Source organism: Nesoenas mayeri (assembly GCF_963082525.1).
Source record: "Nesoenas mayeri genome assembly, chromosome: 1".
NCBI lineage: Eukaryota > Metazoa > Chordata > Aves > Columbiformes > Columbidae > Nesoenas > Nesoenas mayeri.
The window spans coordinates 79,299,947-79,327,733 of record NC_137541.1 but is presented as its reverse complement, the minus strand read 5'-3'; the positions used below and the strand labels follow the sequence as shown (position 1 = coordinate 79,327,733).

Genomic DNA, 27,787 nt, shown 5'->3' with positions numbered 1-27,787 from the left:
TTCTGTTTTGGGCCCCTCACTACAAGAAGGACATTGAGGTGCTGGAGAGAGTTCAGAGAAGGGCAACAAAGCTGGTGAGGGGCCTGGAGCACAAGTCTTAGGAGGAGCGGCTGAAGGAACTGGGGCTGTTTAGCCTGGAGAAAAGGAGGCTGAGGGGAGACCTCATTGCTGTCTACAGCTACCTGAAAGGAGGTTGTACCATGGAGGCTGTTGGTCTCTTCTCCCAAGCAGCAAGTGACACGACAAGAGAAAATGACCTCAACTTGTGCCAGGGGAGGTTTAGATTGAGATTTAGATTTCCATTTCTTCATGGAAAGAGTTGTTAGGCATTGGAACACGCTGCCCAAGAAAGTGGTTGAGTCACCATCCATGGAGATGTTTAAAAGACACATGAATGAGGTTTTTAGGGACATGGTTTAGTTCCAGTGTTAGGTTAATGTTTGGACTTGGTGACATTAAGGGTCTCTTCCAACTCTCAAATGATTCTGTGATACTATGACTGCTTGACTGGCTGCAGCAGTCTCCCTGGTATGCAAGGCAGCTATAAGCTGCAATACTGTCTAGAGTTGTTTTTTGGATTTGACTAGAATGACATTTTTTGTGAAAATCGACAGGACATTGGTGAATCTGTTTTGATTTTATCATACGATGTAAAACAAGGCTTAAATTGAGGCAGTTGGGCTTTTTACAGTTTACATTGTTTACCAATGGAAGATGGATATGTTGTCTTCCTAAATGTTCTAGAATATAAGTAACTGCATGCAGAGTTTAAATTGCTCTCTTTACATAGTAAGAACTTCAGACAACTTTTCTTCCAATTTTGGGGATATTTAAAGGAGCCATCAGAATTACATTGCCTATTTAATTAGTAAAATGGGAGAGGAGCTTCAGTGAGTGTGGTGTATCTCGTACCAGATATCTTCATGAAAATGTCAGGCTTGTGAATAGCTAAAATAATATTCTGAAAATCTGAAATTGGACACAAAAGTATCTTGGTTGTTTGTTTTTTAAATATGGAGATGGAGGAAGGCCCTTATCATTAATGGTATGTTACATGAAGAAATTCAGATGTATTTAAGCAGGTTTTGCAGCAAAATAATAGGATTTAGAAACCATTTTCTTTTCATATATATTTTTTATTTTATTTTATTTTTTTTCTGTGCGAATGCAAAGCTGTCCGATCTACAAAATGGGGATAATACTTCTTTAATTCTTGGAAAGCTTCAGGAACTGTAGCAGATTTTGTATGTAAAGCTCTTTATAGCAGTTTTCATGTCCAAAATGTTACAGGTATCATAAATACTCAGCTTAACTATTTTTATTGAAAAGTGGTTTTTGCCCACATCAATTTCCAATGTAGTTATTCCATAAAGATCTAGGATCCATAATGCTCGTTTACCTTGCCATTTGCCCTGCATCATTTCTTTAATGTTTTTGTGGCACTGAATTTATTCAAAACCATCTTCAGATTCTGGTGGCTTGTGGTGGCAGGGATTTTAGTGTTTGAATTAATCTGGGGTGTAGCTAGAAGCTGCTGCCCTCTGATGGCTGAATCATGTCCAATTTGAGATCAGTTTTGGTATCTCTGGGGAAGCATCTATCATAGATGTGTTCAGTAACAAAAGGCTTTAAGAGGTGCTCATCTGAATTTTAGATAAGGGTTGTATTAATCAATGTTTATGACCTAGATTTTGTCCTCTGAAAAAATAAGAAATGCTTTGTCATACTTAGGCATGCATCGATACTCAATATGGAAAATTTTGCATTTTAAGTAATGCTGAAAGTTGCTAAATGACTGTAGCACTCCAGAATTTTAATGTGACAGCAAATCAAAGAGTAAGCCTTTGAATTCATATCTGAGTTTGAAAAGCAATAAAGTATTATTCTTAAACAAAGAAGTATTTTGCAATTTGTTTTGCTTGAATAGCAGATATGGAATGACTTATCCTTGATAAATGCAAAATACAGTTTCATTAGACGGTTATTGCTATTTTTTATTGGTCTGCTGTTACTGGTTTGTTTTGGTTTTTTTTGTCCACAGTGATTGCTCAAGATTTTCTGAGGGAAACAACAGGGCTCATATGGAAACAATATAGAACTTCAAAGCGTTCAAAAATTTGACCTATCCAGCATATAAACAAGTGACAGGATTTGATCTAAAGTTGACACTACTAGACTGTTAACCTGGTAAAATGAGGAAATGTGAATTGTACAGTCAAGCATGTAATCAGAAATAGGATCCAGTTTTTGCTGCTACAGTGCATTCAATTAGTATAGTTGATTCTTTAGTCATCATTTTGATTTTCTTGCACGTTTTAAAAATGGTACTTGTAGTATTACATAAAAATAAAAAGAAGAAGAGTTGGCTAGATGAACCTAACCAATATTGAAAGAGTTTATATTGCCGTAATATTAGTGCTGTCCACTAATAAAAGGAAATTTTGTATTTCAGCGTAATCTCATACCAGACGTTACCAAGAAACATGCCAAGCCACCGACCTCAAGTTTTGCCCCGGTACCCGGAAGGCTACAGAACGCTGCCCAGGAACAGCAAAGCCCGGCCTGAGAGCCTCTGCAGCATCGCGACAGCGACTTATGACAGAGCCGTGGGACCCGTAACCGCCGAAGAAAAACGGAGGTCGATGCGGGATGACACGATGTGGCAGCTCTATGAGTGGCAGCAACGTCAGTTTTACAATAAGCAAACGACTCTTACTAGACACAGTACTTTAAGTAGCCCAAAAACTATGGTTAATATTTCTGATCAGCCAATGCATTCGATTCCCACCTCGCCTTCTCATGGTTCAATTGCTGGCTTCCAAGGATATTCCCCACAGCGGACCTACAGATCAGAAGTGTCTTCACCAGTGCAAAGGGGAGATGTGACTATTGATCGCAGACACAAGACACATCATACTAAGGTAAAATACTAATTTTAATAGTCAAAATTCTTATTTACAAGGGTTTTTAGTAAAAAGCGTACCATTTCTGTAAAACTCATGTTGCGCTGTGGTATATTTTATTATAATGAAGATTACATCAGTGTTTTAATGGAGAATGGTTTGATTTTTAAAAGCATGTAAAAATCTAAAGGTCGTAAAAATGTATTTTTCTAATACCCTAGATGAAAACTTGTCCTGTTACTACTATCCATGATAGTACATTTCTCTAAAGGAAAGGAGTCAACAGGCAAATTATTCAGAATAGTTTGTTGTATGTACAGACATCTTTCTTCCTTCTAGCTTTTTTAGCTGGAACTCTTAATAGGACTAAAAATCCCACATTTCTTTCCATGTGCTGTTTTCTGTTCTTCAGCCACAAGTGTGATTGCCGTGGGTTCCAGCAGAGAGCCGAGTGTAGTTGCTCTTTTGATGCCTTTGAGCTATTAGGGAGATCACTGAAGATGATCAGAGTCTATTTGCACACAACCTTAGTGCCTGACTAGCGTAACTTTGCTAGTCTTCATCAGTGAAAGACAAAGAATTATTTGGGTGCCATATGTGGATCTGCTATATCCATCATGCTTGTGTTATGCATATTTTTTAATAGATTGGACATTACATAAAAAATATTCAAGTTGAATGTAAAACTAGAGCTTTTATGAAATGCTCCTGAAGCTTTTTGCTAAATATTTACCTCAGTTGTCTTTATGTCTCTTGATGCGGGAAAAATATTTAACTGCACTTTAAAGCAATTTAAACATCTTACAGTTGTTTACTAAGTCTTCTTTTTGGAAAGTTCTTAGGTCCTTATCGACAAAGGAGTCATTTTGTTTTGAGATCCCTTGTCTCAACTGCACTGGAAATTTAGTAACCAGTGCTTGTCACAAATCTGAGAAATCCCACTAGGGTCAGTGCTGCAGAGCATGTGCTTACTTGTCCTTTCAGCCATGTTTTGCTTTCTCATATTTCATTCCTTCTGGAACACTTTATGCTAGTATTTAATGTCATATTTAGCATCTTTTATACAGGATTCCTTTTTACCTTTGTTTTTTCTTGCCATCTGGTTTGTGTTTTTTCAGTTATACAACTAGCATCTTCCATTATCTTAGAAACAAAAACCTGTTCTTAAGAGGTGGGGAATTTAAAGACTGTTTGAAATCATTAAGGTAAATTTAAGATTTCAACTCCATCTATGTAGAGACCTTAGGTTTTTAAACAGCTTTCAAGTGGTGGGTGAAAAACTACAATCGTTGTTTACATGGGCTATGATTAGGGCAACAGCTGCGTGGGAGGGCTGTTAATTAAATGAATTATGAAAGCTGGGTTATTTCTAGAAGTTAGAGGAAGCCTGCTCAAGTGTCCTAGATGGTAGATCAGCAGGGAGCATAACTGGCCAAAGCTGACACAAATCATAGCAAATTTGTCATGAGCATGAAGGTGGCTGGACTTCTTTTTTTTTTCGCATTTAATAATTGTTGAGTATTTAGACAACTATGGATCATACTGCGCTGTTTTGTTTTTGTACAGCATGTCTTTGTGCCCGACAGAAGGTCAATGCCAGCAGGTCTGAGTTTACAGCCTGTTACTCCTCAGAGCCTCCAAGGCAAAACAGTGAGTTGCATTTTCATTTGGTAGATCGTTTTTTTCTTAAGAATAATTATTTAAGTATGAGGAGGGAACACTGAAGTCTTAATCTATTCAAAACTTGCATTAAATGTAGCCTTTTTTAATAATCAGGGATTTTAAAAGCAAATAAAGTAGTATTCTGTAGTTAAAATGAATTCTGAGAATATTGTGTAGCTGCTGACTCCAAATATTCTTTAAGAAATACAGATGATAATTTTTTTTTAAAACATCTTCGGTACATTACAGAAATTCCTTGGAGAGAGTAGTATACATCACAGAACACTTGCTTCTACATTAAGTATTTAGAAAATCCTAGAAATAAAGTTTTTTGGAAAGCATAAGGATACTAAAACTGCATTTAGTAGAATTTTGTCCTTTCTGACATCTCATATTTTTCTGTGAGAGTCAAAACCCTTATTGAAGTTATTTCATCAAAGTAATGTTGGGGAATGTTGTCCACCTTCCTAATTGAAACATGACCCTTAGCCAAAAGCTAAGCAACTGTCCTAAATTTACTGCATTTGTTCATGAGTTTTTGTCTCCTTTCCACAATCTCCATCTGAAATTACTGTTTGAGGCAATTATGAATTGAGAATATAGATTTTGAAGTGTCCTGTGGGCAGCAACTCCCCAGTCGATTATTCCACTGCCTTGACCCCTGTTTCTTGCACTTCCCAGCATGAATCCCTGGTGCCTTCAGCAACTTTCGGGTTGGCCTTTGGCAGCTGGTGCCTTGTCTCTGTGCCTTGTGTTCTGCAGATGCTTCTTTGGGTTCATGGCCCCACCAGCTCTCCTGGAGCTGATGAGCAGGGTAGGGGCCAAGGAGGCCCAAGCTTCTGCCTGTAGAAACCAGAAGTCCTGCCCACAGCACAAGTGTTGCAGGGGCTAGAGGAGGAAACCTGTGGGTAGCTCTTTAAACAAAATTCAGTGTTGCAATTGTTGTAAGAGTCCCATGAGCTGTATCAAAAGCACAGCACTTAGAGCCTGTCGAAAATGTTTGCAACATGATGGATGTCTATAGTGGAGAAGGAGTTATTATTAGATGGGCTCTATGGGAAAAAAAGTTTCCTTGCAAACATTGTATTTAAGTACCATTAAATAAATGCACTAAAACCAGGCTCTTGCAGGGCATACCAAGAAGAGTTTTGATCTTGAAAAGGTGATTCATTGTTCCTTTTGTTTGAAGATGCTACTTTCAGTTCTCTTATTTCTCAAATTAAGTTTTCTCGTGCTTTGAAATGGTATTAATTTTCAGATTGAAAGCATTGTCATTGATTTCTTCAGAGAACTTGAAAATGTGGCGTATAGCAGTCTAGATTCCTATGCTTAGTCTCTGAAATAAAGTATTTTAAATCGAGGTATTGAAAGAGTACTATAAGAGAGAGATGGGCCATTAGACAATTTGGCTTTGGTGTTTGTTTTCTCTCAAAGTAAATGGTTTTGACAACTGAAGCTATGTGGAAATCCCTTGCTCCCTCTTGTGGGCTGCTTTGGAACGGGCTCACAACGGTGGCAGTACCATGCTTACCCTCACGGATTTTTCTTCTTTATTCTAAGAAGTTGGTATTCATTTTCCAGTAATTTAATATTTGGTTCCTTGGAACTTTTTTCTTTACTTCTTTGCTTTGGGGCAATCCTATGACTGTGGGAGAGAGCAGGTGGGGTTTTAGGGTTTATTTGGTGTTTAGGTGTATTTTGGTGTTGGTTTTTTAACTCACAGAACTTGTGAGAAAATCAAAGTGCTGGATGAATACTTAACCTCTTATAAGATTGAATTCTGGAGAAGTGTAAGAAACAGAAGCAAACAGGAAGATAACAAAAATACTTGTGATGTTAAGTGTTTTGGGGTTCCTTTTTCTTTTGTTTTTGGATTTTTTTAAGTATTGTTAATAGGAATGGTTCCCAGGAATGGTTCAGATAAGAGTTTCCCAAACTGATCTAAACTTATCTGTGTGGAATTACCTGACAAATACCCATTTGAGTGTGACTGCATTTCCATTATATATATAATCTTGGGGTTTAAATCCTATTCTTCATCCCTTCCTAAGGCTGTATTGTACATCCTAGTCATAAAAGTAAAGCAGTAAATTAACTGGTAGCCTCAGACCTGTGGAAGGTGAGACGAAATGTTATGTTTTGTCATGCTTGTGCAGTTTTATTTTGTGAAAGATGATTGTTTCTGATGTGGTTGCGTTATCTTGGGTTTTTTATTTACTCTGAATTTTGATGCATATGTTTGAAGAATTATTTTAGAAACTAAATTTTCTGGAGGGCAATTTTTGATTCTTTCACAAAGCTCAAATGGCTGTGTGCAGGTAATGATATCCTAAGGGCTGGTGTTGTCTCCCCCTTCACTTAAATTAATATCATCAATTTGATATGCCTGTCAGAAAAAGTTTGGGGGGGTGTATCCTACAATATCCTCACTTTTTTGTCGTTTATACAGAACATTACAATATTATGGCTTTTTGAGTAGTTAAAACGTAACCCTTCATTATATATTTGAAAGTGGTCAATTTGGGAAAAATGGTATATCTTTTGTTGAATCACTATTGAAAATTTTTGTAAGAAAGATGCTAAGAACCCTTATTTTGTTTAAGTGTTGTTTAGGATTTAAATTAACCTTTTTTCTACTCTTTGGCTTCTCACACTGCACTCCTTCAGCCAGAGGAGCTCACGCTGCTGCTAATAAAGCTGAGACGGCAGCAAGCGGAACTGAGTAGTATCCGGGAACACACACTAGCACAGCTCATGCAACTAAAACTTGAGGCCAGCAGCCCAAAGGTCAGCTATAAAGCAATGTGTGTCATGTACCATTCTCGCTAACTTGTAGTCATTCATTAATCAAAGTTTGCCTTGTACTGTTAGTGCAAAGTCTTCTGACTGCTATGGGAGTAGAGTAGCCTAACATTGATTCTCTGTGTATGTGATGATGTGCTATTAACCCTTTGAGGTTTTACTCATAGCTGCTTGAAATTAGGAATATTTTAACATGTATTGTAGTTAAGTTTAAAGTTTTAAAGGGTTTTAACCTATTGATGTTATAAACAAAATTTAGTAGTGATAGATCATGAGATTCATTTCTTGTTTATAATGCCTCATATCAGATGCAATCTTATTAGTAATCCATGTACAAAAATCAGGACATATTTAAAGCAGAGATTTATCAAAGGGTTTATAGTTGTCTGTGTAGTAGACATTTACATGAGCTTACTGTATTTTATGTGTAAAACCAAAATGTAATGTAGTAGTTTGTAGCCGTATTTGTGGCGAACTTTCATCACATTTGTTTCCAGATCAAAAGTTGCTAACAGTTCACCAAAAAAAAGCAGATAAAAGCAGTGTTATATTTCTATGTAAATCAGAAAGATCACTCTCTAGTTTACATCTTTTAAAACTCTTTCATGCATTCTGCACCTTCTGTCCCTTTCCTTTTCCCCTCTGACTGCTGCCTGCTAGAATGAGATTCTTTCACATCACCTTCAAAGGAATGCCATATATTTGGATCATCAGGTGGGATTTGCAATTTTCTTGTGTGTTTTCATTTCTTAATGCTTTTTGCCTGCTCTTATCAAGCTGGAAATATTTGGGGAGAGGGATTTTCAGTGCTTTTCATGAAGCTGACTATTTAATAGATGCCTTTTTTAAGTAACACAGAATATCTTGATTACAAATTAGACTTGTAATGGAAGAAATCCTCAGTTTAAAATTCATCAGAATACAGTAGCCACTCACCAATTAATTATTCTCTTCTTCATTTTCTTCTAATAATAACACTAACTGTAGCATTTTACCATCTTTAACCGAACTCAGAATATATTTCCAAACTTGTATGACACACATGCAATTTATAGAATATGAGTACTTCTGAAAATTTAGGTTTTCAAATTAAGAAGAGCTACATGTTTCTACAGGACATGAAATGAAGTCAAAAAATGTTTTAAACAAATCATAGCATGGCTTATTACTTTTTCTCCTTTTGTTCAGTTATTTCTTAAAGATTTACATAAGTAAAAGATTTTACTTCATTAAAATTTCTGATAACTTGTAGAGTGAGGGTACAATTCTGTCTTCACTAATATAATTGATTGCGAAGTGAAGAATTGTGATATCACATACCTCTTTTTATGGCTTTGTTGCATGATCAAATGGGACTTCTTCACGAGTTTTGTGAGAGAAGTTTTTAAATGGGAAATTTTTGCTAGCACTTATAAGAAACAGTCATAAATGCTTAGAAGAAATATAAGTTAAAAATGTAAAAATCACTACAGCCTTTCCTTCTTTAATATTCTTTCTTCTAATGAAATTTCTCTATCTTACATGCTTACAACCGTTCTTAAAACTTTTATGTCCTACATGTTCCTATAATAGGATTTCAATGAGTTAATTAAAAACCACCCATGCACATGGAGACACGAACACATATACACACATTTGGTTCACCCAGTGACTTTATTTTCCTATTATCTCTTGGAAACAAGGTGTGAATTGTGACCAGTTCAGTTAGATGGCCATGCATTTCTAAACATCTCTGTCTTATCTTAAAGGGCTGCAGGAGGTCCAAAACAGTAGGGAAAAACTGCTTGCTAAATTGGGCCAAAATATTTCATCCAGCTCAAATATTTCCAGGTTATAATGTTTTGGAATAAGGGAATAATTCTGTCTTCAACAATGTAGTTTGTTGCCAAGAAAGGATAACTCTCCATGTGAAGTGTAAAACTATGTACGGTGCTGTTGCTTGATTAGCCAAGCTTGTGAGTATGACAGGATTAAACAGAGACAATTTCCTGTGTTTAACATGCAGAGTGGTAAAAAGGATCTTCTTTTTACTTGCATCAGATAAAATTTAGAAATGTAGTGTGATGTGATGTGACAAACATTAATTTAGGCAAGTGTCTAAATTTTGTAAATGTGCTGTAATTAGCCCTACCAGAGGTGCAAGAAATCACTGCCCTTCTTACAGTAAGAAAACATTATCAAGTCTAAAATATATTACCTTAATCACAAAATAATGAAAGAGCAATTTGGAATACTTGTCCAAATTTCTGTTCAGTGTTTCTTTTTGCCCCTTCTTTTAATATAATACTGCATACCTACCTGTATGAAATAAAGGCCCCTGAGTATTTTTGCTTGGAGTACCACTGCTTCTAGGGGTGGTATCTCATTTATATCTTTCTATTACTTTGTCTGTTATTAGTTTTCCTTTATGTCGAAAAGAAAAAAAAAAAAATCCAAGTTTCTTTTAGTGTAATTGAGGCCTTTCCTCCTCATTATCTGCATCTGTAATCAGCTGGGATAACAGCTTGCCCTCCATGAATTTTAAATGCGCAGCATACTTAAATTAGACATTTCCACTAGTATTTAATCTCTGAAAATAGTGCCAAAACCTGCCTTGCCCAATGCCTGTGGTGGAACTCCAGTCCTGTTATCTTCAACTCTCACCTTTTTGGTCACAAAAAATTCAGTACCATACATAACAATAATGAGTAATTTCATACACAGGTGAATTTTCAGGCAGAGTAAATTTCACGTGTAGGGAGGATAACTAAGTTGTTGTCTACTGGTTAGGTGGTTTTCTTATGAAGACTCAAAAATATCCCATAGCCTGTTTTAAATCATGTTTCTTTTTTGTGCTGCCACTTCCTTTTGGGATGCTTACAAATTCTTGTATTACACTTTTCAATGTTTTTATATTATGCTTTCAGAATTTTTGTTGTTGTCGTTGGGGGAAAAAAGAGATCAAAGAGGCTGACACACATATATGCAGCCATATGATTTCTTTGATGCCTTATGACCAAAAGAATTATTTTCGAGCATCCTATTTTTAAAGTGATGTTGTGAACCACTCTGCTGGCTCAAGGTTCATAGAGAGGCAGAAGAAGGCATTTGTATCCTAGGAAGTGATTCTCTGGACACAGCTAGCAACCCTGGGCAATGATGATTTGTTTGCCAACCTGAGGCATTTTATGAGGGCACATATAATCTCAGTCCTGTGTGTTATAAAATTTTAAGGAGTCACTTACTGTGTATTGCTAAATCCAAGGCAGCAATATCCTTAATATGTTTGTACCCAGTAATTACAATAACAGTAACAAAAAGTAGGAACTTTTTTTTTTTTTCAAATAAGAGCTAGACACACTTATTTTTCTCCTTTGTAAATAAAGCTGTGGCAGGAGGTCCCACTTGAATCTTTCTGTTACTGTGGAGAATCCCAGCAAACCAGTCTTTTAGTACAATTCTGAATCTTATATTGATAGTAAAACTTTTCTTTGGCTGAAAAACCCTTTACTACTGAGCTTAAGCTATCTATGTAAAACTCTTCAGGTGTGTTGTCATATTGATCTCAGCATATCCCAGGTCGATTTGTCACAGTAGAAGCTCTACTAAATTTCGTTTAGTCTTTCATTCTTGAGTTATTTATGTAAATAGCATAGGTGTTAAGTAATTCATATACTACTGCTGGTATTTTTGGTTTTAGTTTCTTTCCGTTTTCAAAGGGTGCATAAAAATAGATAGAACGTGAACAGAACTTGACAAATAAAGGAGTGAAGGTCCCACATCCAGTGTCCACACTGTTTTGGTGTTCTGTTTCTGTTCTCTGCACTACCCTCTTTCTTAGATGCTGAGGGTGGTTTTGGGAAAAGGTAGTAAATTAAGAGAGGCTGAAATAGTACAAGGGAGTTTGGACAAAGCTAACACATGTCCTGGATCATATCTGATATCTTGTGTTTCAGCCTAAACTTTGATGTCCTATATTGTAACATATAGGATACTACTCTTACTTGTATTTTTCAGGTTATTTGGGAAAGGTAGAGTGAGCTGACCCAGCCACAACTGTTGTTCTTTCTGTTGCCTTTTGTATTTTCCCCCTCCCCAGAGGCAGAATGGAGGCTCAGGGTCAGAGGCTCTATAGGGTGAAAGAAAGACTGCTGGAGGCAGCATTGCTGTAAAAAGAAGGCAGGAAGGAAAAGTGTTTTTTCCTTCTTTTTCTGGACAGAAGATTAAAGAGCAGAGGAAGGGTGGGAGGAAAGCTTGGTCAGGTCCCATGATCACTGCTTTTACCATCAGGAAGCTTGAGAGGAAATGGGTAAAACTGCCAGTCTGAGCTCAGTCTGGTAACATATGGTCTTGTCTCATCAGTGAGGTCAGCTCTACTGGTGGGGAGCCACTACTCCAGCTGATTGCTACCATCAGAACAGCATATACTGAAATGTCATCTGTGTTGGGTGTTATCAAACACAAACAATAATTTAGGAAAGGGAACTAAGAGGAAAATTGTCAACAGCTTGGCTTAACAGTTTAAAACACAAAATACCCACTCGGATAATAATAACTCATAAATAATGTAGCTGTTCATATAGATCATATGTCAAGGAGGTGGGATTTTTTTCATTGCTTCCAACTGGAAAATGTTTTTATATACTACATCGGTGAAGATAAAAGCAACGATGAAGCATCACTTTTGGGGAGACAGAGTTATTTACTAGAAGAAAGTGATAAAGCCAAGGCTACTGGATTTTATTTGGTTTTACTGCTGTGTTGCCCTGTGGCATCAGGCAGTTCATGCCTCAGTATGCTTAGGAAAATCTTAATTCCCATTTTCATGACTTCTGTAATTGGAGAGACTGAGAAAAATACTATAAGTATTATATATAGCATCTAAAAGGTGTTCTTCACTGTACTAAAACTTTTTTTTTTTTTTGAGAGAGAGAGAGAAAAAATCAATATTTGTCCTTGAGCCATTTATTCAATGTGAATAGTGTCCCAACTTCAGTTTGGGAGTAGCCTTGTGATAATGCTTTAAGAACACAAAACTTCTCCGAATGTACAAGTTAGGTTTTTTCCTAAATAATTAGGGAAAAGAAATTCCAGAAGGCATCAAAACCTCAGGCCTTCTGTTGCATTTCAATCAGTGAAACAAAACCTTGCCATGCAAATTCATGGTGAGTGCATATATACACGTAGAGACAGTTAAAGATCATAAATATTCATACACACACTTCCTTCCTGTGTAACCATACTGGAAACAGGTAGTGCTAAAGTTTCCAACAAAAATAGGAGGACGATTGTGCATTAAATGACTTTTCAGTTTCTTTTGGAGAGGAAAACTGTCTGGTTTCATATTTTTACACTTACTTTTAGGAAAGTCTGCTTTTTAAAACCAAAAGTCCCATACTACTATTGAAATCCTAAATGTATCCAATTTTTACTGTAATAATCAAAGTATCTTGTTTTGACATTTGCACCCACATCAATAAACACTGATTACTATATAAAAGATCTGACCAGTTCCAAACCAGTTTTGCACCCTTATATGCAGTTGAATAAATACAATGAGTAATGATTCAAAGTTTCTGAGTATAAATCAGTGTAGTATATAAAGGCATTTGGGAATACATGAACATATGTCTAAACCTCACTTCAATATTCAGAGGCTGGGAATGCTTTTATCTTTTTAATGTACATTGAGCTATTAAATGTATAGTTTAAAAGATTTTCTCATACAGGTTTGAGTGTTCCTATTGCATAATCCGATAATACTTTACAATATTGTGTAAAGCTGAACTTACCGTAAGCGTTTTTATTTTTAAAAAGGGAGAGTTGTGAATAAATATTACATTGGTTTTGAGCATTTATGTGTTTTGGATACATTTGTTTGATATTTTGAAACATTTCAGATGTTGATATTACTGAATGATAGAATATATAAAAAGCACAGGATAAAGTGTAATCTACTGCATTATTAGAAAAAATTAAAGTAGAGGCTATATTTTACAGTGTCGTCTTTCAAATCTAGCCATGCTGTAAACTGATGTTTGCTGTATGCTCCTCCTGATTTGAAATAGATGAAAGAGAATGAACCTTTAATCACCATGGTTCACACTATGATTGAGAACTCGGCGCTAAGACCGCAACTGTACCAGCAAGTAAGGTCTTGGATAGTGAATGAAATTGCTTTATCATCTGCGAAAATTTTCCTTAGTGACAGTTTTGGTTGTTCCTCAGATTTGTTCATAACATTGGTGTTTCTCTTATTTGCTTTGGAAAACCACAAGTCATCCATGCTTTATAAAATGCTGCAGTATCGTTAGCATGGCTTTTGCTGCGTTTTTGTTGTTAACTATTAAATGTACACTTTTGAATAACTTTTTCTGTCTAGATGATTTAATTAGTTGATGTTTTATGCAGGTGTCCAGTAAATTCATCAAACTTCCAATAAGCTTCCAACATTTGTCTTAGCATGATTCTCTGCAATTAGTGTTCAAAGGTGCTTCTTTCTTTTGACCACTACAGAAGCATGTGAGTGGTGTTTACCTGGTCATTTCTGGCAATTTTGTTTTGTTCTAGGAAGTGGATTTACAAGTTTTTGTTTGCACCTACCAAGCCTTTAGCCACTGAAGAAAGGATCAAAATTACTTTGATCTGGGGATTGTAAATCCAAAAGGCAGTGTCTGTTCATAAAGTCACAGCAGACTTAACTGTGCACACTTACAGAGTATCTAGTGATGGTTGTAAATGGTAAGATGGAAGAAGAATCAGAAATGTGAATGGAAATATTGTTTCTGAGTTGAGACCTGCATTAACTTATGAGCATGGCCAATACCTATCTGTTGGCACTGCAGCGTCTTAGGGATACAGGGGCTTAATACCTCCTGTCACATATAGCAAATGTTTAAGAAGTTTCTAGCCTCAGCCACACAAAGATGTTGTTCTTATGCGAATTGCTATGATATTTTGCAACATATGAGGTGCACAACTCTGCCAGTCAGAAGGGAATATCTGACCAGTTCCCTTACACGTGTATTTATGCCCTTGTAAGCCACAATAACATATAAAGGTTGCATAGTTTGAAGTAAGGGAGGCGTTCTGCCACATAAATCAGTCGTTTATCAGTGATAAATGCTTCGCCATGTTTCTAAAAAATGCCACAGCTTAATTTCATGTTTCATTTTATTTTGGAAGTCAACTCTGCTTGTGATTCAGAAGAGTTGCAAGAAAAATCTCAGCTTTCCAAAGGAAGTTGGGTTGTGAGTGACTTTGATGTCAGGATCATCTGATTTGTGCTCCTATGTGCAAAGTAGGCACTTTAACATTGAACCTGAAGAAACTGTTTGGGAAAGCAATGGGAGAACTAAGGTGCCCTTGAGCCTTAAATGAAATTGAGCGTTTGGGCTTTGTTTTAAAGAAGTGTAGCTGTTACGATTTTTTGAAAGCAAATCAATTCTCTGTGATAGAGTATGTAAGACAAGTAAGTCAACAAGAGGTATAATGGACAGAGGTGCTTTGGATGTGTCAGGGTAAACTAGCTCAGCTCCTGATATTAACATCGTCACATTTGAGGTATAGCTGCACCTGGGCTAGCCTGCCCACTTATTTAGGGATACCAAAAAATTCCAGAGCACTGTCTTGATGTAACTGTGCTGTCAGCTAAGGTATTGCTGCACAGCACTTCTGTCACCTCATACACACACCTGCTGCTTCATATTTGACACTGAATAAGCACCTTTTTGGACATTCTTGTCAAAGACACAGTGAATCTAACAGGTCATGAAGACTGAGTAACCTTTTGTCACTAGAGATTTAGTCTCTTCAGGTCAGAGTGTTTGCGACATGTTGGCAGGCTTGTGCAGAAGAACCCATGTATTGCATAAGCTGGAGAGCAGCAAGAACTGCTTTCACAGCTGAAGTCTCCTCTGTGAGATGTGCATTAAAGGACTTCCAGGAAAGGATAAAAAAAATACACTCATAGCTTCACTGCCTAGGTAGTCTTCTAAATTCCTGTCGTGTAAAACTAACCTGTTTAAAATTCAGGCAACTTATTTAAAGTTTAAACAACGTATAATTTTTATTCAAATAAAATAGGTTGTTTTTACCAGTTGTCTTTCCCACTGCAGTTTTAAAGAAATGGAAACAATTAGGACAAGTCTCTGTGTAAGCAACCAAAACCTGTTTTGTTGTCAACATGAAAAAGTAGTTTCTGTTGACCATAACTATGCCTGTGGGTAGGGGGAAGAATCTTTCTTTGCTTCAGTTTGTTCAGTTCAGTTTTATTACTGAGCTCATTTAGGATTAAGCAAAGGAAAGCAAGAAAAGCTTGTATTTAATTAAAAATTAAGGTGTCTTGCTTCCTGTTCGTTTGTAATGGTTGGTTCTTCAGTAACATACCTAAAATATATACTACTTCATATATGTTATTTATAAGAAATTTTTGTTTGTGACTTGTTACATCTTCACAGTTATTTAAATCACTTTTGACTTACATCAGTTTCCTCTCCAGACTGTACTGTAAATTTACAATTGTAAGCCAGGGCAATGATTCCATATGTACAGACAAGAAAAATAGAGGCATTTACAGTCTGGACCCATTTCTACCTTGGTTTTTTATGTTTGTTTGTTTGTTTCTCTCTAATGCTAGGTCAGAAGTGTTAATCTTGTTTTCTAAAGCAGTATATGCTGATTTTTAAAAGCAGAATTACCCTAAGTTCCTCTTCTGTCTATGAGTTCCCTAAAGGGGGAAAAATGAAAATCTGAATGCAACAAGCTAGCATCCAGGTCTTTGCTTGGATAATTGTTCTTCATACATTAAAAATATATAAAAATAATCCTTGATTTTTTTCCTTCTATAAGGATAGTGAGATCTTGTTTATGGCATACATTATTTTATTATTATTATTATTATTATTATTATTGCAGCTGCATACATTTAAACTCTTATGCATGTTAGATTTTGGGATTTGTAGGCAGAAGTATTTTTCAGGATTGGTTATTAACACACGAGTTGATTGTATTTGAGCTAAAAATCCTGTATTTCCAATTTGTATTTGAAATGTTATCTGTTGCATTATGCAAAATTAGAGGAGAATCTTACTTACTGCAGGGTAAATGCCCATTTGCCCTGCTTCCAGTTAGTAAAAAATACTTTTAAAAAGAAAAAATAAAAGCCTCTTGGAAGTCTGACTTTAACATCATGTTCCCCACAAAATGTCCTAGGTTATCTTGCTTTAATTTCCAAGTGTAGTACCTTGCAGAGATGCGTATTGTGCTTTCAGGGTCTGAAATTTCCCATCATATATTTATTGAATCAGAATGGTTAGCAGAATCTGAAAATAGCCTGTAATGTAATGTAATGAAATACTACTGTCACTTCCATGTTTTTAATATTTACTGCCTAAACAGGTTTAACCCCTCATGTCTCAAGAGACATTTGCCTAATTTGCATTTATTTGGGAAGAAATTTCCCTTTAAGGACATAAAACCATAGAATGGTTTAGGTTGGAAGGAATCTTAAAGATCATCTAGTTCCAACGACACTACCATAGGCAGGGACACCTTCCACTAGACCAGGTTACTCAAAGCCCCATCCAACCTGGCCTTGAGCACTTCCAGGGATGGGGCATCCACAGCTTCTCTGGGCAGCCTGTTCCAGTGTCTCATCATCCTCTGCCTCATACCTAGTCTAAATTTTGCCTCTTTCAGTTCAAAGCCATTACCCATTGTCCTATCACTACCTGCCCTTGTAAAAAGTCCCTTTCTAGGTTTCTTGCAGGTCCCCTTTAGGTACTGGAAGGCCACAATAAGGTCTCCCCAGAACCTGCTTTCTCCCAGCTGAGCAGCCCCAGCTCTCTCAGCCTCATCTCCTGTTGTGTCCATTCTGGTGGATTTATCCACTTTTTGGATTCATCTGGTACTGGGATTTTACAGATGGGGACTGTACAGTGAGACTGTAAAGTAGATGACAAATTAATAAGATGGAGATTCAATTTCTTTCTAACAGAAGATGGAGATTCAATTAAGGTCACTACCTTTTCCCATATAAGACACGTCTAGCCAAACTGCGTGTGAAGTTTGCCTTTCAAAAATGATAAGTTCTGTTTGTAGGTATTCAGTGTGCTGCCCCTTAATGTTTGGGAGCTGTGCACTGTATTTCACCATGTTAAGAGGAATGGACTTTTTTGTATTTGAGTAGGCAAATGTCGAGGAACAGTATAGAAGTCAGCAGCAAGTCATGTCAGTGGTTCAGCAGGTGGCACTCTTTCTCTGAAATTACTGTCCTGGTATTTGTAGGAACGATTTGGAGAGAGAGTCGTTTATTGAACGTGACATAAAACACATATCGATAACTTGATCATTGGAGCTCTTATGATGCATTCTCCAGGGTTATGAAGTTGTTAAGCTTGTTTGTAACGTGTATATTTTGCCTGCTGCAACTCCTCTCATAATTCCAGTAGCATGCAATAGCATTCTACACTTTTTGCCATAAGCTGATTTATAGGTGTGGTGTGGAAAGAGGAGATGCTGTTTTGTCAGAGGTGGATTAAGTGTATCTTACTATTTTTAGGGGTTTTGCGTTAAATCTCTGTAAAATGTGGCAGCAAAAATCTTGAAATGAAGTGGCTCTCCAGCACTGCCTGTTGTGAGAAACTAATACTGCTGACAAAAGCAAGGAGACGACAGCAATTTTAAAAGTGTGATAGGGTTTTAATAAAAAGAAATAGCACGTGTATAGTATTCTTTGAAAATGTGTGTTCATTTTCTGAATACTTAAAATATATTTCTTTTAGGGGGTAGGCAAGGATAAAGATGCTGAATTGGCAAGCTATTTTAAACTCTGCTATAATTAAGGTTTAAATGCCAAAAAAAAAGTGTCTCTTTAAAAAAAAAAAAAAAAAAGAAAAAAAGTAAAAAATACTGGCTTGAAAAATAACATTACATTTTTCCAGGAAAGCTATACAAAATGCTGAGCACTGTCTTAGGAAGATGTATTTATCTAATAGGGGATAATCTTCCTTTTGTAAAATCTTTCTGTTGCGAAATGTAACTAGATTTTCTCTGTAAGTTAAAGACATTTGGCCATGTTTATGAGTTTCTTTGAAATATTTCCATTCCTCATTTTTCTCTCATTGTGATAAAATCTACAGTTAAAAAACACAACTCTACAACAGTAAGAGTTTTAATAGATAACTTAATTTTTGTGACATTCATGAGGTGCAAAAGTGCTGTGGCTTTTTTCATATTCCAACGCTCATTTTCATAAAATGTCCATTTCAAAGAAAGTTACTGTGTGGTTTTAATACACTATACATACTTTTAAATTGTCACCAGGTGCATTTGCATGAGGTATGTGGACATAATGTCTTGAAATGAAACACTTAAGTGTGTTGAAGATTTACTGTATGTTTGGAATGCTTGTCTGATTAACCCTTTCCTAGTCCTTTTCTTTCTAAGTGTCCTTTAACATGGACTTGTATTTATGTAGTCTTTCTTGCACTGTTAAGTCGCAATGACTTAATTATAACAGGTACATGAAAGGAAAGCATCTATGTTGGGACTAAATGCACAGATGTTTTTAGTTAAATAGAATCAAAAAGTTGATAGCCAGTACTTGCTGTACAGCATATCCAAGTAGTCACTGTATGTTATAGTCCGTTCTAAAATGGGGCACTATCTTTTTCAGCTTAAATATTTTTAAATCTTGTTACCAGCCAGTTCAGAGACTGAGTTAAGAACTTAATGAAAGTAGTTTGAGGGTACCTTACATACTGACTGGCTTGAGGAGACAAGTTTGCCTAGGTCCAAAGATAAAATAGAAGGGTTTTCATTTATGGCATTTTTCATAATACTTTGTTGGAGGGAAGGGAATCCATATGACAAAGTAGACAGAAAGGTATTTGGTGGCACTTACTGATCAGATGTCTGTAACAAGGTATTTCGCATGTATTTTGAATACTTAGGCCATTCTGTTCTGATGTCAGATTCACATCAGAATATTCTTGTGAATACACTTGACCTTAGTGGGCCTGGAATAGTTAATTCCAAGTAGAATGAGCCCCTATATTTAGAATGCACCTAAGAAAATGTATATAATGATGTATGACTGTATCTAGGTGTACGCTGGCAGTTTCATCTTCCTGCATAATCCATGTTTGAATGAGTTAGTTTTACATCTTTTAAAATCCAGTTTGCATTAGAAACGTAGCCTGTTCAGTTAATGCAACTTTCTACTGACAGTCTGCTTGACATTCCATTTACTTACCTTCATTAATATATATTGGCTAAAAATATATTGTTCAGTGTGGTATGTTTGACTTGCAAGCAAAAGCTGAATTCTGCATTCAAACTCTTAAGCTGAACAGTACTTTCATTTTCATAGTCCAATTAAGTTGTTTTATGGCAATATTATTCTTCCTTATAGTTAACACAAGAAGAATGTAGGGGTACACTATACAAATATAGAACTGAAGAACTGGATATTGATGTAAGTCGTTTATATTTCTTCTTCCTTGGAAATGTTGATATCTCTCTCTTTATTTTGATAATAATTTTCTCCTTGAATTTGGATTTGAAACATATAGGTGATTACCGACAGAAGTTGCTTTGTGAAACTGAGGGGCACAAGACTCTTTTTGTAATAAGCTTCTAACTTGCAGGAAGTATTACATTTTAGACTGAAATTTCAAGAATGATATCTGTTCAAAGGTGAATTACTTCTAGAAAGGAATTGATTACTTTATAAGGGAAAAACTCTGTAGTTGTAGTTCAGTTATAAGCATGAGAGATGTAATTTCTCAGGAAATATGACCAATATGCCAAAACCGAAATTTGGCATGTGTAGTTAGCGTTTAGAGTATTGTGTTGCTAGTCACTAAAGAAAAGGGGCTTGGCGTAAAATTGGTGGTGAAAAATGCACACATACCATCAGACTGTATATGCATAAGTAGGCATGTGTAGTCATTCTTCCACAATGCAACTAAGAGTATACATAATGATTTAAGGGTTCTTATTTTAAGAGTAAAAAAGATAGCAGGCTTCCAGCGTTATATTAGAGTTAAAGAGAGCAGGACATACTGAACCAAAAACGTTGTTCAAATAGAAAAGTAAACGGCTTCAAATTGGTTAGAGTGCACTGAACAGTTATTTGGTGAAACTGGAGCTGATGTGGAACAGTTTTTGTCATAACCAAGTTTCAACCAGATCTAAAACAGGGCAGAGTATGGATAGCACTAGTAAATAACTGTTAAAAATTGCTACCTGAAATAAACCATGAGAAGGACTGTGAATGTGTACAATATTCTTTATAATACTGAGGAATATGTTAATTAAAATGGTATTTAATACCTGTTATTAAGTTGTAAAGGTTTGGCTGTGGAATCATAAATTATATCTTTTGAGCCATGCTGTTGCAAGTTGTAGTAACACTTATTTCATAGTGTCTTAAGGGGGTTTATTAAGATTAATTTGAAAATACGAGACTAATACGTTCATAATTTTAGAATACATATTTTGTAGTAATAATATTTTACATATATTCATGTAATGAATTGATCAAGTTATATTTTGATTACTGAAGATGTTAAAATGAAACTCTAATTGCTATCATTTTCTGTTACATACCAGGCTAAGCTTAGCCGTTTATGTGAACAAGATAAAGTTGTACAAGCACTGGAGGAGAAGCTTCAACAGCTACACAAGGAGAAAGTAGGACAATCGTATTTATTACCTAAAATGGATGTTATTTTGCGTGCTTATTTTCAGAACATTGATAACTGAAATAAAATGAAAATCAGGCCAATGATGCAGAACATTAAAAATATTTTTTTTTGTTATAATAGTACACGCTTGAGCAAGCTTTGCTATCAGCGAGTCAGGAGATAGAAATGAATGCAGATAATCCCGCAGCCATACAAAATGTAGTCTTACAGAGAGATGACTTGCAGAATGGACTACTTAGCACTTGTCGAGAAGTATCACGAGCTACTGCAGTAAGTAATACGTTCTTGCCGGTAAAACTCAATGAACCATTAAATTATTATCTTCATGTTCATGTTGTTAATTGGGTTGTCCTTGGTTATTTTTCCTTACATTCCAAAAAAACTCAGTTGTCTTTTACTTGCTTGTATTTTTGTCAAAGTGATCTTTTTACTGTATTCACGGAGTAGTCTGGCTTTTTTTTTTGTCCAGGAATGAATGCATACTTCAATTGGTGTGGTAATTTTCATCTTTATAATATGAAAAATTTATTACAGAAGAAGTAAATAATGCAAATAAGGTATTTTATATGATGGCAAAACAGTGGCAAGCACAAAGTTCATCAGATATTCAATCAGATAGGTGTCTTATTTTAAGCAAAAGAGCTGCAGGATATAAAGTAGAAAAGATTATACTGTGAGTGCACAGTGTATTTAAAAGGTCTTTCAAGTTCTGCACTTTTGCACTTTCAAACACCTTCTAAAAAAAGAAAAAAAAAAGGAAGGGAATTGCTATTTACTGTCATTTTCCACTTCATGATGGTTTCTACAGCAAAATGACAAGGCAAAGAATAAAATTTGCCTATTTACGTATATATCCAAAAAGGTATTTCAGTGTCAAATTCCGGTGGTTTGCTGTGGTGAAACTGATACACAATAGGCCCTGAAATACTGGTTGTAGTCTGAATATTAGGCTATGTTGTAAAAGGAATTGGTTGGACAAGGAAAAGGGAATCAAGGAAAGGAAAACCTCAAGATATACTTTAGCTCATTAACTTTTTGATTTATGCTAAATTGAGTAAGTTGCTTGATGTAGGCTTAAAAAGTGAAATGGCAGAACTGACCTCAAGATTTTCTTTTTGCACCTTCTTCCTTCTGGTGTTTGTTGTTTCACATATGTAAAATAATGCTGTATTAGCAGGCCTGGGGCCTTCACTGGTAACCTTACAGGCAGGGTTGGATAACTTATATTTGTCTCATGTAATACATTGTATATACGTGCACATGATGTGCACTCAGCCATATGTATTCTATGTGATAAAAGAGACAAATTTGCTCAATTTTTGTAGGTTTTCTGCCTTGGTGGAAGGACAGCTTAAGACCCACAGGCCTGCTCACTATAAAGACTTATTCTGAAGATTTTCCCCTTGCCTATCGTTTTTGTTTGTGAAAAGGCAAAATGCAGTTTCTTTGAATTCCACTCAGAATCACTAGCATATCAGAAAGTTCCTTAAACATTGTATTCTCTAAAATACATATTTATTTATTGCTGATATCTATCTATGCTTTATTTCCTGAAGTTTCATGTCACCGAATAAAGAAAAATATATTTATTTTTTTTACTTGAATGTGCTTCTGTAATTCGTTACTTTTGTATATTTAGGAACTGGAAAGAGCTTGGAGAGAATATGATAAATTGGAGTATGATGTAACTGTAACAAGGAACCACATGCAGGAGCAGCTTGATCGGCTTGGAGAAATTCAGGTGTGGCATAGGTCTTAAAGTGCACTTAAGTCACTTTCATTTTCTGTGATTTTGTTTAAAAACGACACAAATGAAAAACAGTGGATATGTGATGCATCAGCTTACAAGGTATAAAAAGAAATTAGAAGTTCGTAAGTTCTGAGGAAGTCTTCGTTTTTCGTATTTTGGAAAAACAGCAATTTTCTGTGTCTGGAAGCCTCTTCTTTCTGTTTCAGTGATGGTGTCCAAAATGGGTAGTTTTCTCAGAACTTAATTGCTATGACAGTCATATTAAATCTTTACACAAATCCTTCTATTTAACGGAATATTTTAAAATGTAATTAAATCGTTCTATCAGAATAAATTATCATTCAAAATATTCTTGCTTTGCTTCAGATCTTACAAATGAAGAGTTCTGACGCGTATCTTATTACCTTACAGCGCTGTGCTGTGGAGGATTGGACAGTTAGCATAAGTTCTGAATTTCTAAGGAGATCTTTCTGTGAGACGCGCACACAGATGTGCATACATTATATGGAGTAGGCAGATGGGTGTGGTCCATGCTGGGAGGCATTAAAGGCTCTTTGCTCGAGGGATTGATCTTATATGCAGCTATGAAAGGGAGATTACAAGAAAGCCCAGGAGCTGAGAAATTCGTGTTATGCTGCCCAAAGCATGCATGACTGTGAATGCAAATAGGCCTGGAGTTCATACGCTAGTATGCAAACACCATGCTCATCTCTAGCTATTTTAGGGCTGGAACTGATGATTCCTTTTCATTTGTCGTATGCAGGTCTCCTGCGCAAAGTTTGCTTGGATTTTCTTTCAAGACAGTAAATACAATTCTGTTCTTAAGTGGAGTTTGAACTAGCAAATTGCTGTCAAGTAACTGACACACCATGAAATCAGTTAATCTTACACTTTTTGTTTCTGACAATATTTGAATGTCGCAGTTTTATGGCAGAGTGTCTGTCAGTACTGCATTTTATTTTCCTTCATTGGGAAAGGATACACAGTGTAGCCAAAAGAAATAAAAAGGTTTTCTGTTTTTTTTTCCACTTGCAATGTACTCTAATTTATTGCCTATATATGCTGTTTATTTACTGGCAGACTGAGTCAGCTGGGATACAGCGTGCTCAGATTCAGAAGGAACTCTGGAGAATTCAAGATGTCATGGAGGGTTTAAGTAAACATAAACAGCAAAGAAGCTCTTCAGAGGCAGGTAAACTGATTGGTTTGATCTTGGAGGAAGTGAGATTGCATCCTATACATTTTTAAAGGATAAGCTCCATAGTTGCTTTTGTATGTGTGAAAAAGTTGTACAAGTGCTGAGAAAATAAGAAAGCAATCATCTGTTTTTACATTGATGGTTTGTATATTTGTTTGATAGCAACAGGTTATAATTCGTATTTTAAAAGCTGCTTATTGAAAACAATTTTTCTCTTTCTTTCTGTATCTCTCCCCCTCACACAAACAGGTATCATGGTATCAAGGACATTTTCAGCTCTTAAATATAAAAATGAGGTATGGTTTTAGCATATTTACTATTTTAGCATAACTGAATTTCTAATATACCTATGATAAAAATGAACATTATTGTAATTGTTTTAAGGATGACTGAAGTATGTATTCAGTATGTTTCTGTGAAAATACTGCATTATAAATTGGTTTTAAAGACTGATATCTCCACTAGTAATTCTAGCACTTCCATTTGTTCTGTTTCTTTATCTTCTCACCAGTATGTCTCTTTTTTCCATTTCTCACCTTTTCCTCTCCCTAGGCTCTTACCCTAGAAATACAAACCCTGATTTATGGATTTTTTTTCTACCGACCACACTTCTCATGGGAAGAAATACATTGCTTTATATGTCTGTTCACGTATTGAGCCTGGTTCTCAGATGGCCAGAGCACCCACAAGAACAGCTGAAACTGTGGGCACTCACAAATGTTCAGTTCATCTGAAAATCAGGCTAGAAGTTACAGTTTTAAAGGGACATTGTCATTGGTATCTAAAGTGTCTGCAATATACATCTGGCTTACAGAACTTTCTGAAAGTTTAATTTATGTACAAATCTTTAAAAATATACTGAATATAATTTTTAAAAGGACGATTCAGAGAGTTCATATGTGTCCAACAGAAAGTGCAGGTGTTAGAATTGAAAATCTTGATAGGCTGAATAATGAAACCATTAAAGTATCTCAGTCTAGGTGGTAGTAATAAAATGGAAACAAACAAACCAACCAAAACCAAACAAACAAAATCTGTCTTGGCTTTTTTTTTTTTTTTTTTTTTTTAGTGTGACATTGTCCCTTTAATTCCAAAATCTATAGCTGGTGTAGCTATGGTAATATATTTTTCTTTTTAAGTTATAAATAATTGTAACAGGTGTGCACATCTAAATAAGGTGACTATTCTACAATCTTTAGGAAGAGGAAGTAGTCCCACCTCGTCCTCCACTCCCTCGGTCCTATGACTTTACAGAGCATCCTCCCATAATCCCCCCTCTGCCCAGTGATAGCAGCTCCTTGCTCTGTTATAGCAGGGGCCCAGTACATCTGCCAGAAGAAAAGAAGATTCACCAAGTTCAAGGATATCAGAGAAATGGATCTTACTGTGTAAGTGGCTTAAACTGCCACATTGTTCTTGAAGCCATCCCCCTTCCTTCGCACAGTCACAATTTTTATTTTGTCATGTGGCTACTTTTGTGTTATGCTTTTACTTTTGGCTACTTAGTTTTATTTATAGCTCCGTCATTTGCTCTTCACATTTCCCCGTCATATATTCTGCGCATATATAAAACGTCTTAAGACTTAAATGGCTGTATCTGAGTAAATCTCAGAAAACTAGATTCTTATAAAACCCTGGGCTCAGAATCATTTTTTGCTGAAGCCTTGTATAAATTTCCTGAAGATTATTTAAAAAAAAAAAAATACCTTTGCATTTTTATGTCAATTTTTTTCTGTAATTTCTGGAAGTCTGTAGATGTTGTTACTCAACTACAATGAAATACTGCTGCAATAGCACTTGAGCAATGAAAGATTGTCTTCAAAGTGAGAGCAGAGTCATCACAAAATAACTGGTTTGAGTCTTAAGACATAAATGCTTGTACAAAATGCCTGTTTATTTACCTTGTAACTTGTCATTCCTCAGGGTCCTGATTATAGGCTTTATAAGAGTGAACCGGAGTTAACTACAGTAGCAGAAGTGGATGAGTCTAATGGTGAAGAAAAAACAGAACAAATTTCAGAATCAGAAGCTACTGCTAAAGGTTTGTCCCCAGGCATGGTGGTTACAACCTTTCAGCCTTTTTCACAAGGAATACAAAGTTTATACTGTGTTGTAGAAGCTATATCATCTTTTGTATTTTTCTCGCCTGTCCATTTCTGAATATGATGAAACAGCTTCCATGATAAAATAATGATTTAATTATATGATGAGAAAGATTTCAGTCAATTACATTGCAGAAAAAGCAAACATTACACTCACCAACAACCCTGAAATCTTTATTGACACCATGTCTAATCACATCACTCACATTCCCCACACACCATTCCCTTGAACAATTACCCATTTTATGTTCTTGCCCTTGAACAATTATTCAGTTTTTGAATCAAGCTCCTGATGTTATGTCACTGGAACGTCCGAAAAGGCAGCACCACAGAATTTTCAGGCTCTCATAAGGCAGGGAAACAATGTCTTTTTCTTTTTTTAATCTTGTAATTGTTGAATTGCCTTCTGTCCTCTGATATAATAGGAATAATGATCATGACCTTGGAGTGTACAGACAATAAAGGTCTTTGCAATTGCTAAATGCTTTAGATTCTTCTCTTCATCTAGCTTCCATAAAAGCTACTAATTGCTTGGTAGAGTCTTTTACCAGGAAGTGCTTCTCAATTCTGTTTGTTAAAACACACAGAATAGTTTGTTAAAGGTGACTTGAGGAAAAGCATCTTGAGCACGTCCCCAAAAAAACATAATAAGAGATTTTAGAAAAAGTAACTCAACTTCCCCATTTTTTTTAACGTAACATGTTTGCAGTGCCAGCAAGATCACTGCCTTCTGTTATGGTAGTTTGACTAAGCATGTATATTGCAGGATAGGGCAACAACACTGCAATTTAACCAAGAACTGTGATCATATAAGGATATTCTTTTCATCAGAACAGTAGTGGAGGCTTTTAAAACTAAGGTTAGCGTACAGTTTGGGTGTAAACAATGTGGATGGCCCTATGACATGTGACATAATTAAGCTTACACTTACCAGACAATTAGTCAATTCAGATTCACTACGGTATTTCCTGAGGTATAATGTTCACTTAAGACAGATACTAAATTTGTTTTAATTTGGTGGTGAAAAAGGCAAGGTTTAGCCTGAGATTTGCTAATCACCAACCACCTAAATTGTGGAAGTTGCTTTTCCAACAACATGCCTAGGTTTTATTGATCTGTGATGTCCAGATTATTTATAGTAATTTATGACAAGAGGGAAAGTAATTGTCAAGACAATATAAGAAAGCCTATCCTGCCTATGTAAAGCAAACCAGTACTTTTTGAGCACCCCTATCTGCTTTCTGTTGTCTTCTGTAAAGATAGAAGTAGTATTTTATGTAGAAAAACGTTATCAGTAAGGGAAAGCAATACAATTTCTTCTAATATTAATAACATTTAGGGACTGCAGTGGTAGCAAGCAGTGAGAGGCTTTTTCTCTTCTTAAACAATAGAGTGAAGTGGGTTTGTCGTAGCTGTCTTTTATTATCCAGTCCACGCTTTTGAGCATGTGAATTTTCTAATGGATATTTCTTGTTCTGGGCATTCACTTCAAATAAAAATCTCCATGCAGTAGGAAAAATATTACCATTTGTTGTTTGGGTTTTTTTATAATGCTTATGCCATTGCAACTAAATGCTATTTCAACAGACATTTTTGTGTCATTCTATCTTAACAGTTTATAAGCTGAAAAGGAAACAAATTCAAAGGCAGCTCATCTCTGCAGTTTTTCTTTCTTGCTC

The 27,787-nt window shown here is 35.8% G+C and overlaps 1 protein-coding gene across 1 annotated transcript in view; it reads left to right on the top strand.

Moving 5' to 3' along the window:
* The window catches only part of PLEKHA5 (pleckstrin homology domain containing A5), a 170,552-nt gene that overhangs the window by 129,193 nt on the left and 13,572 nt on the right, over positions 1-27,787 (top strand). Inside the window, exons 11-24 of the mRNA XM_080363967.1 lie at positions 2,453-2,921; positions 4,470-4,553; positions 7,233-7,352; positions 8,028-8,081; positions 13,415-13,495; positions 18,672-18,686; positions 19,762-19,824; positions 20,964-21,044; positions 21,179-21,328; positions 22,698-22,799; positions 23,889-24,000; positions 24,256-24,302; positions 25,206-25,394; positions 25,930-26,047. Of these exons, the coding sequence (XP_080220093.1) occupies positions 2,453-2,921; positions 4,470-4,553; positions 7,233-7,352; positions 8,028-8,081; positions 13,415-13,495; positions 18,672-18,686; positions 19,762-19,824; positions 20,964-21,044; positions 21,179-21,328; positions 22,698-22,799; positions 23,889-24,000; positions 24,256-24,302; positions 25,206-25,394; positions 25,930-26,047 (1,685 nt within the window). The remainder of the gene's footprint in view (positions 1-2,452; positions 2,922-4,469; positions 4,554-7,232; positions 7,353-8,027; positions 8,082-13,414; positions 13,496-18,671; positions 18,687-19,761; positions 19,825-20,963; positions 21,045-21,178; positions 21,329-22,697; positions 22,800-23,888; positions 24,001-24,255; positions 24,303-25,205; positions 25,395-25,929; positions 26,048-27,787) is intronic.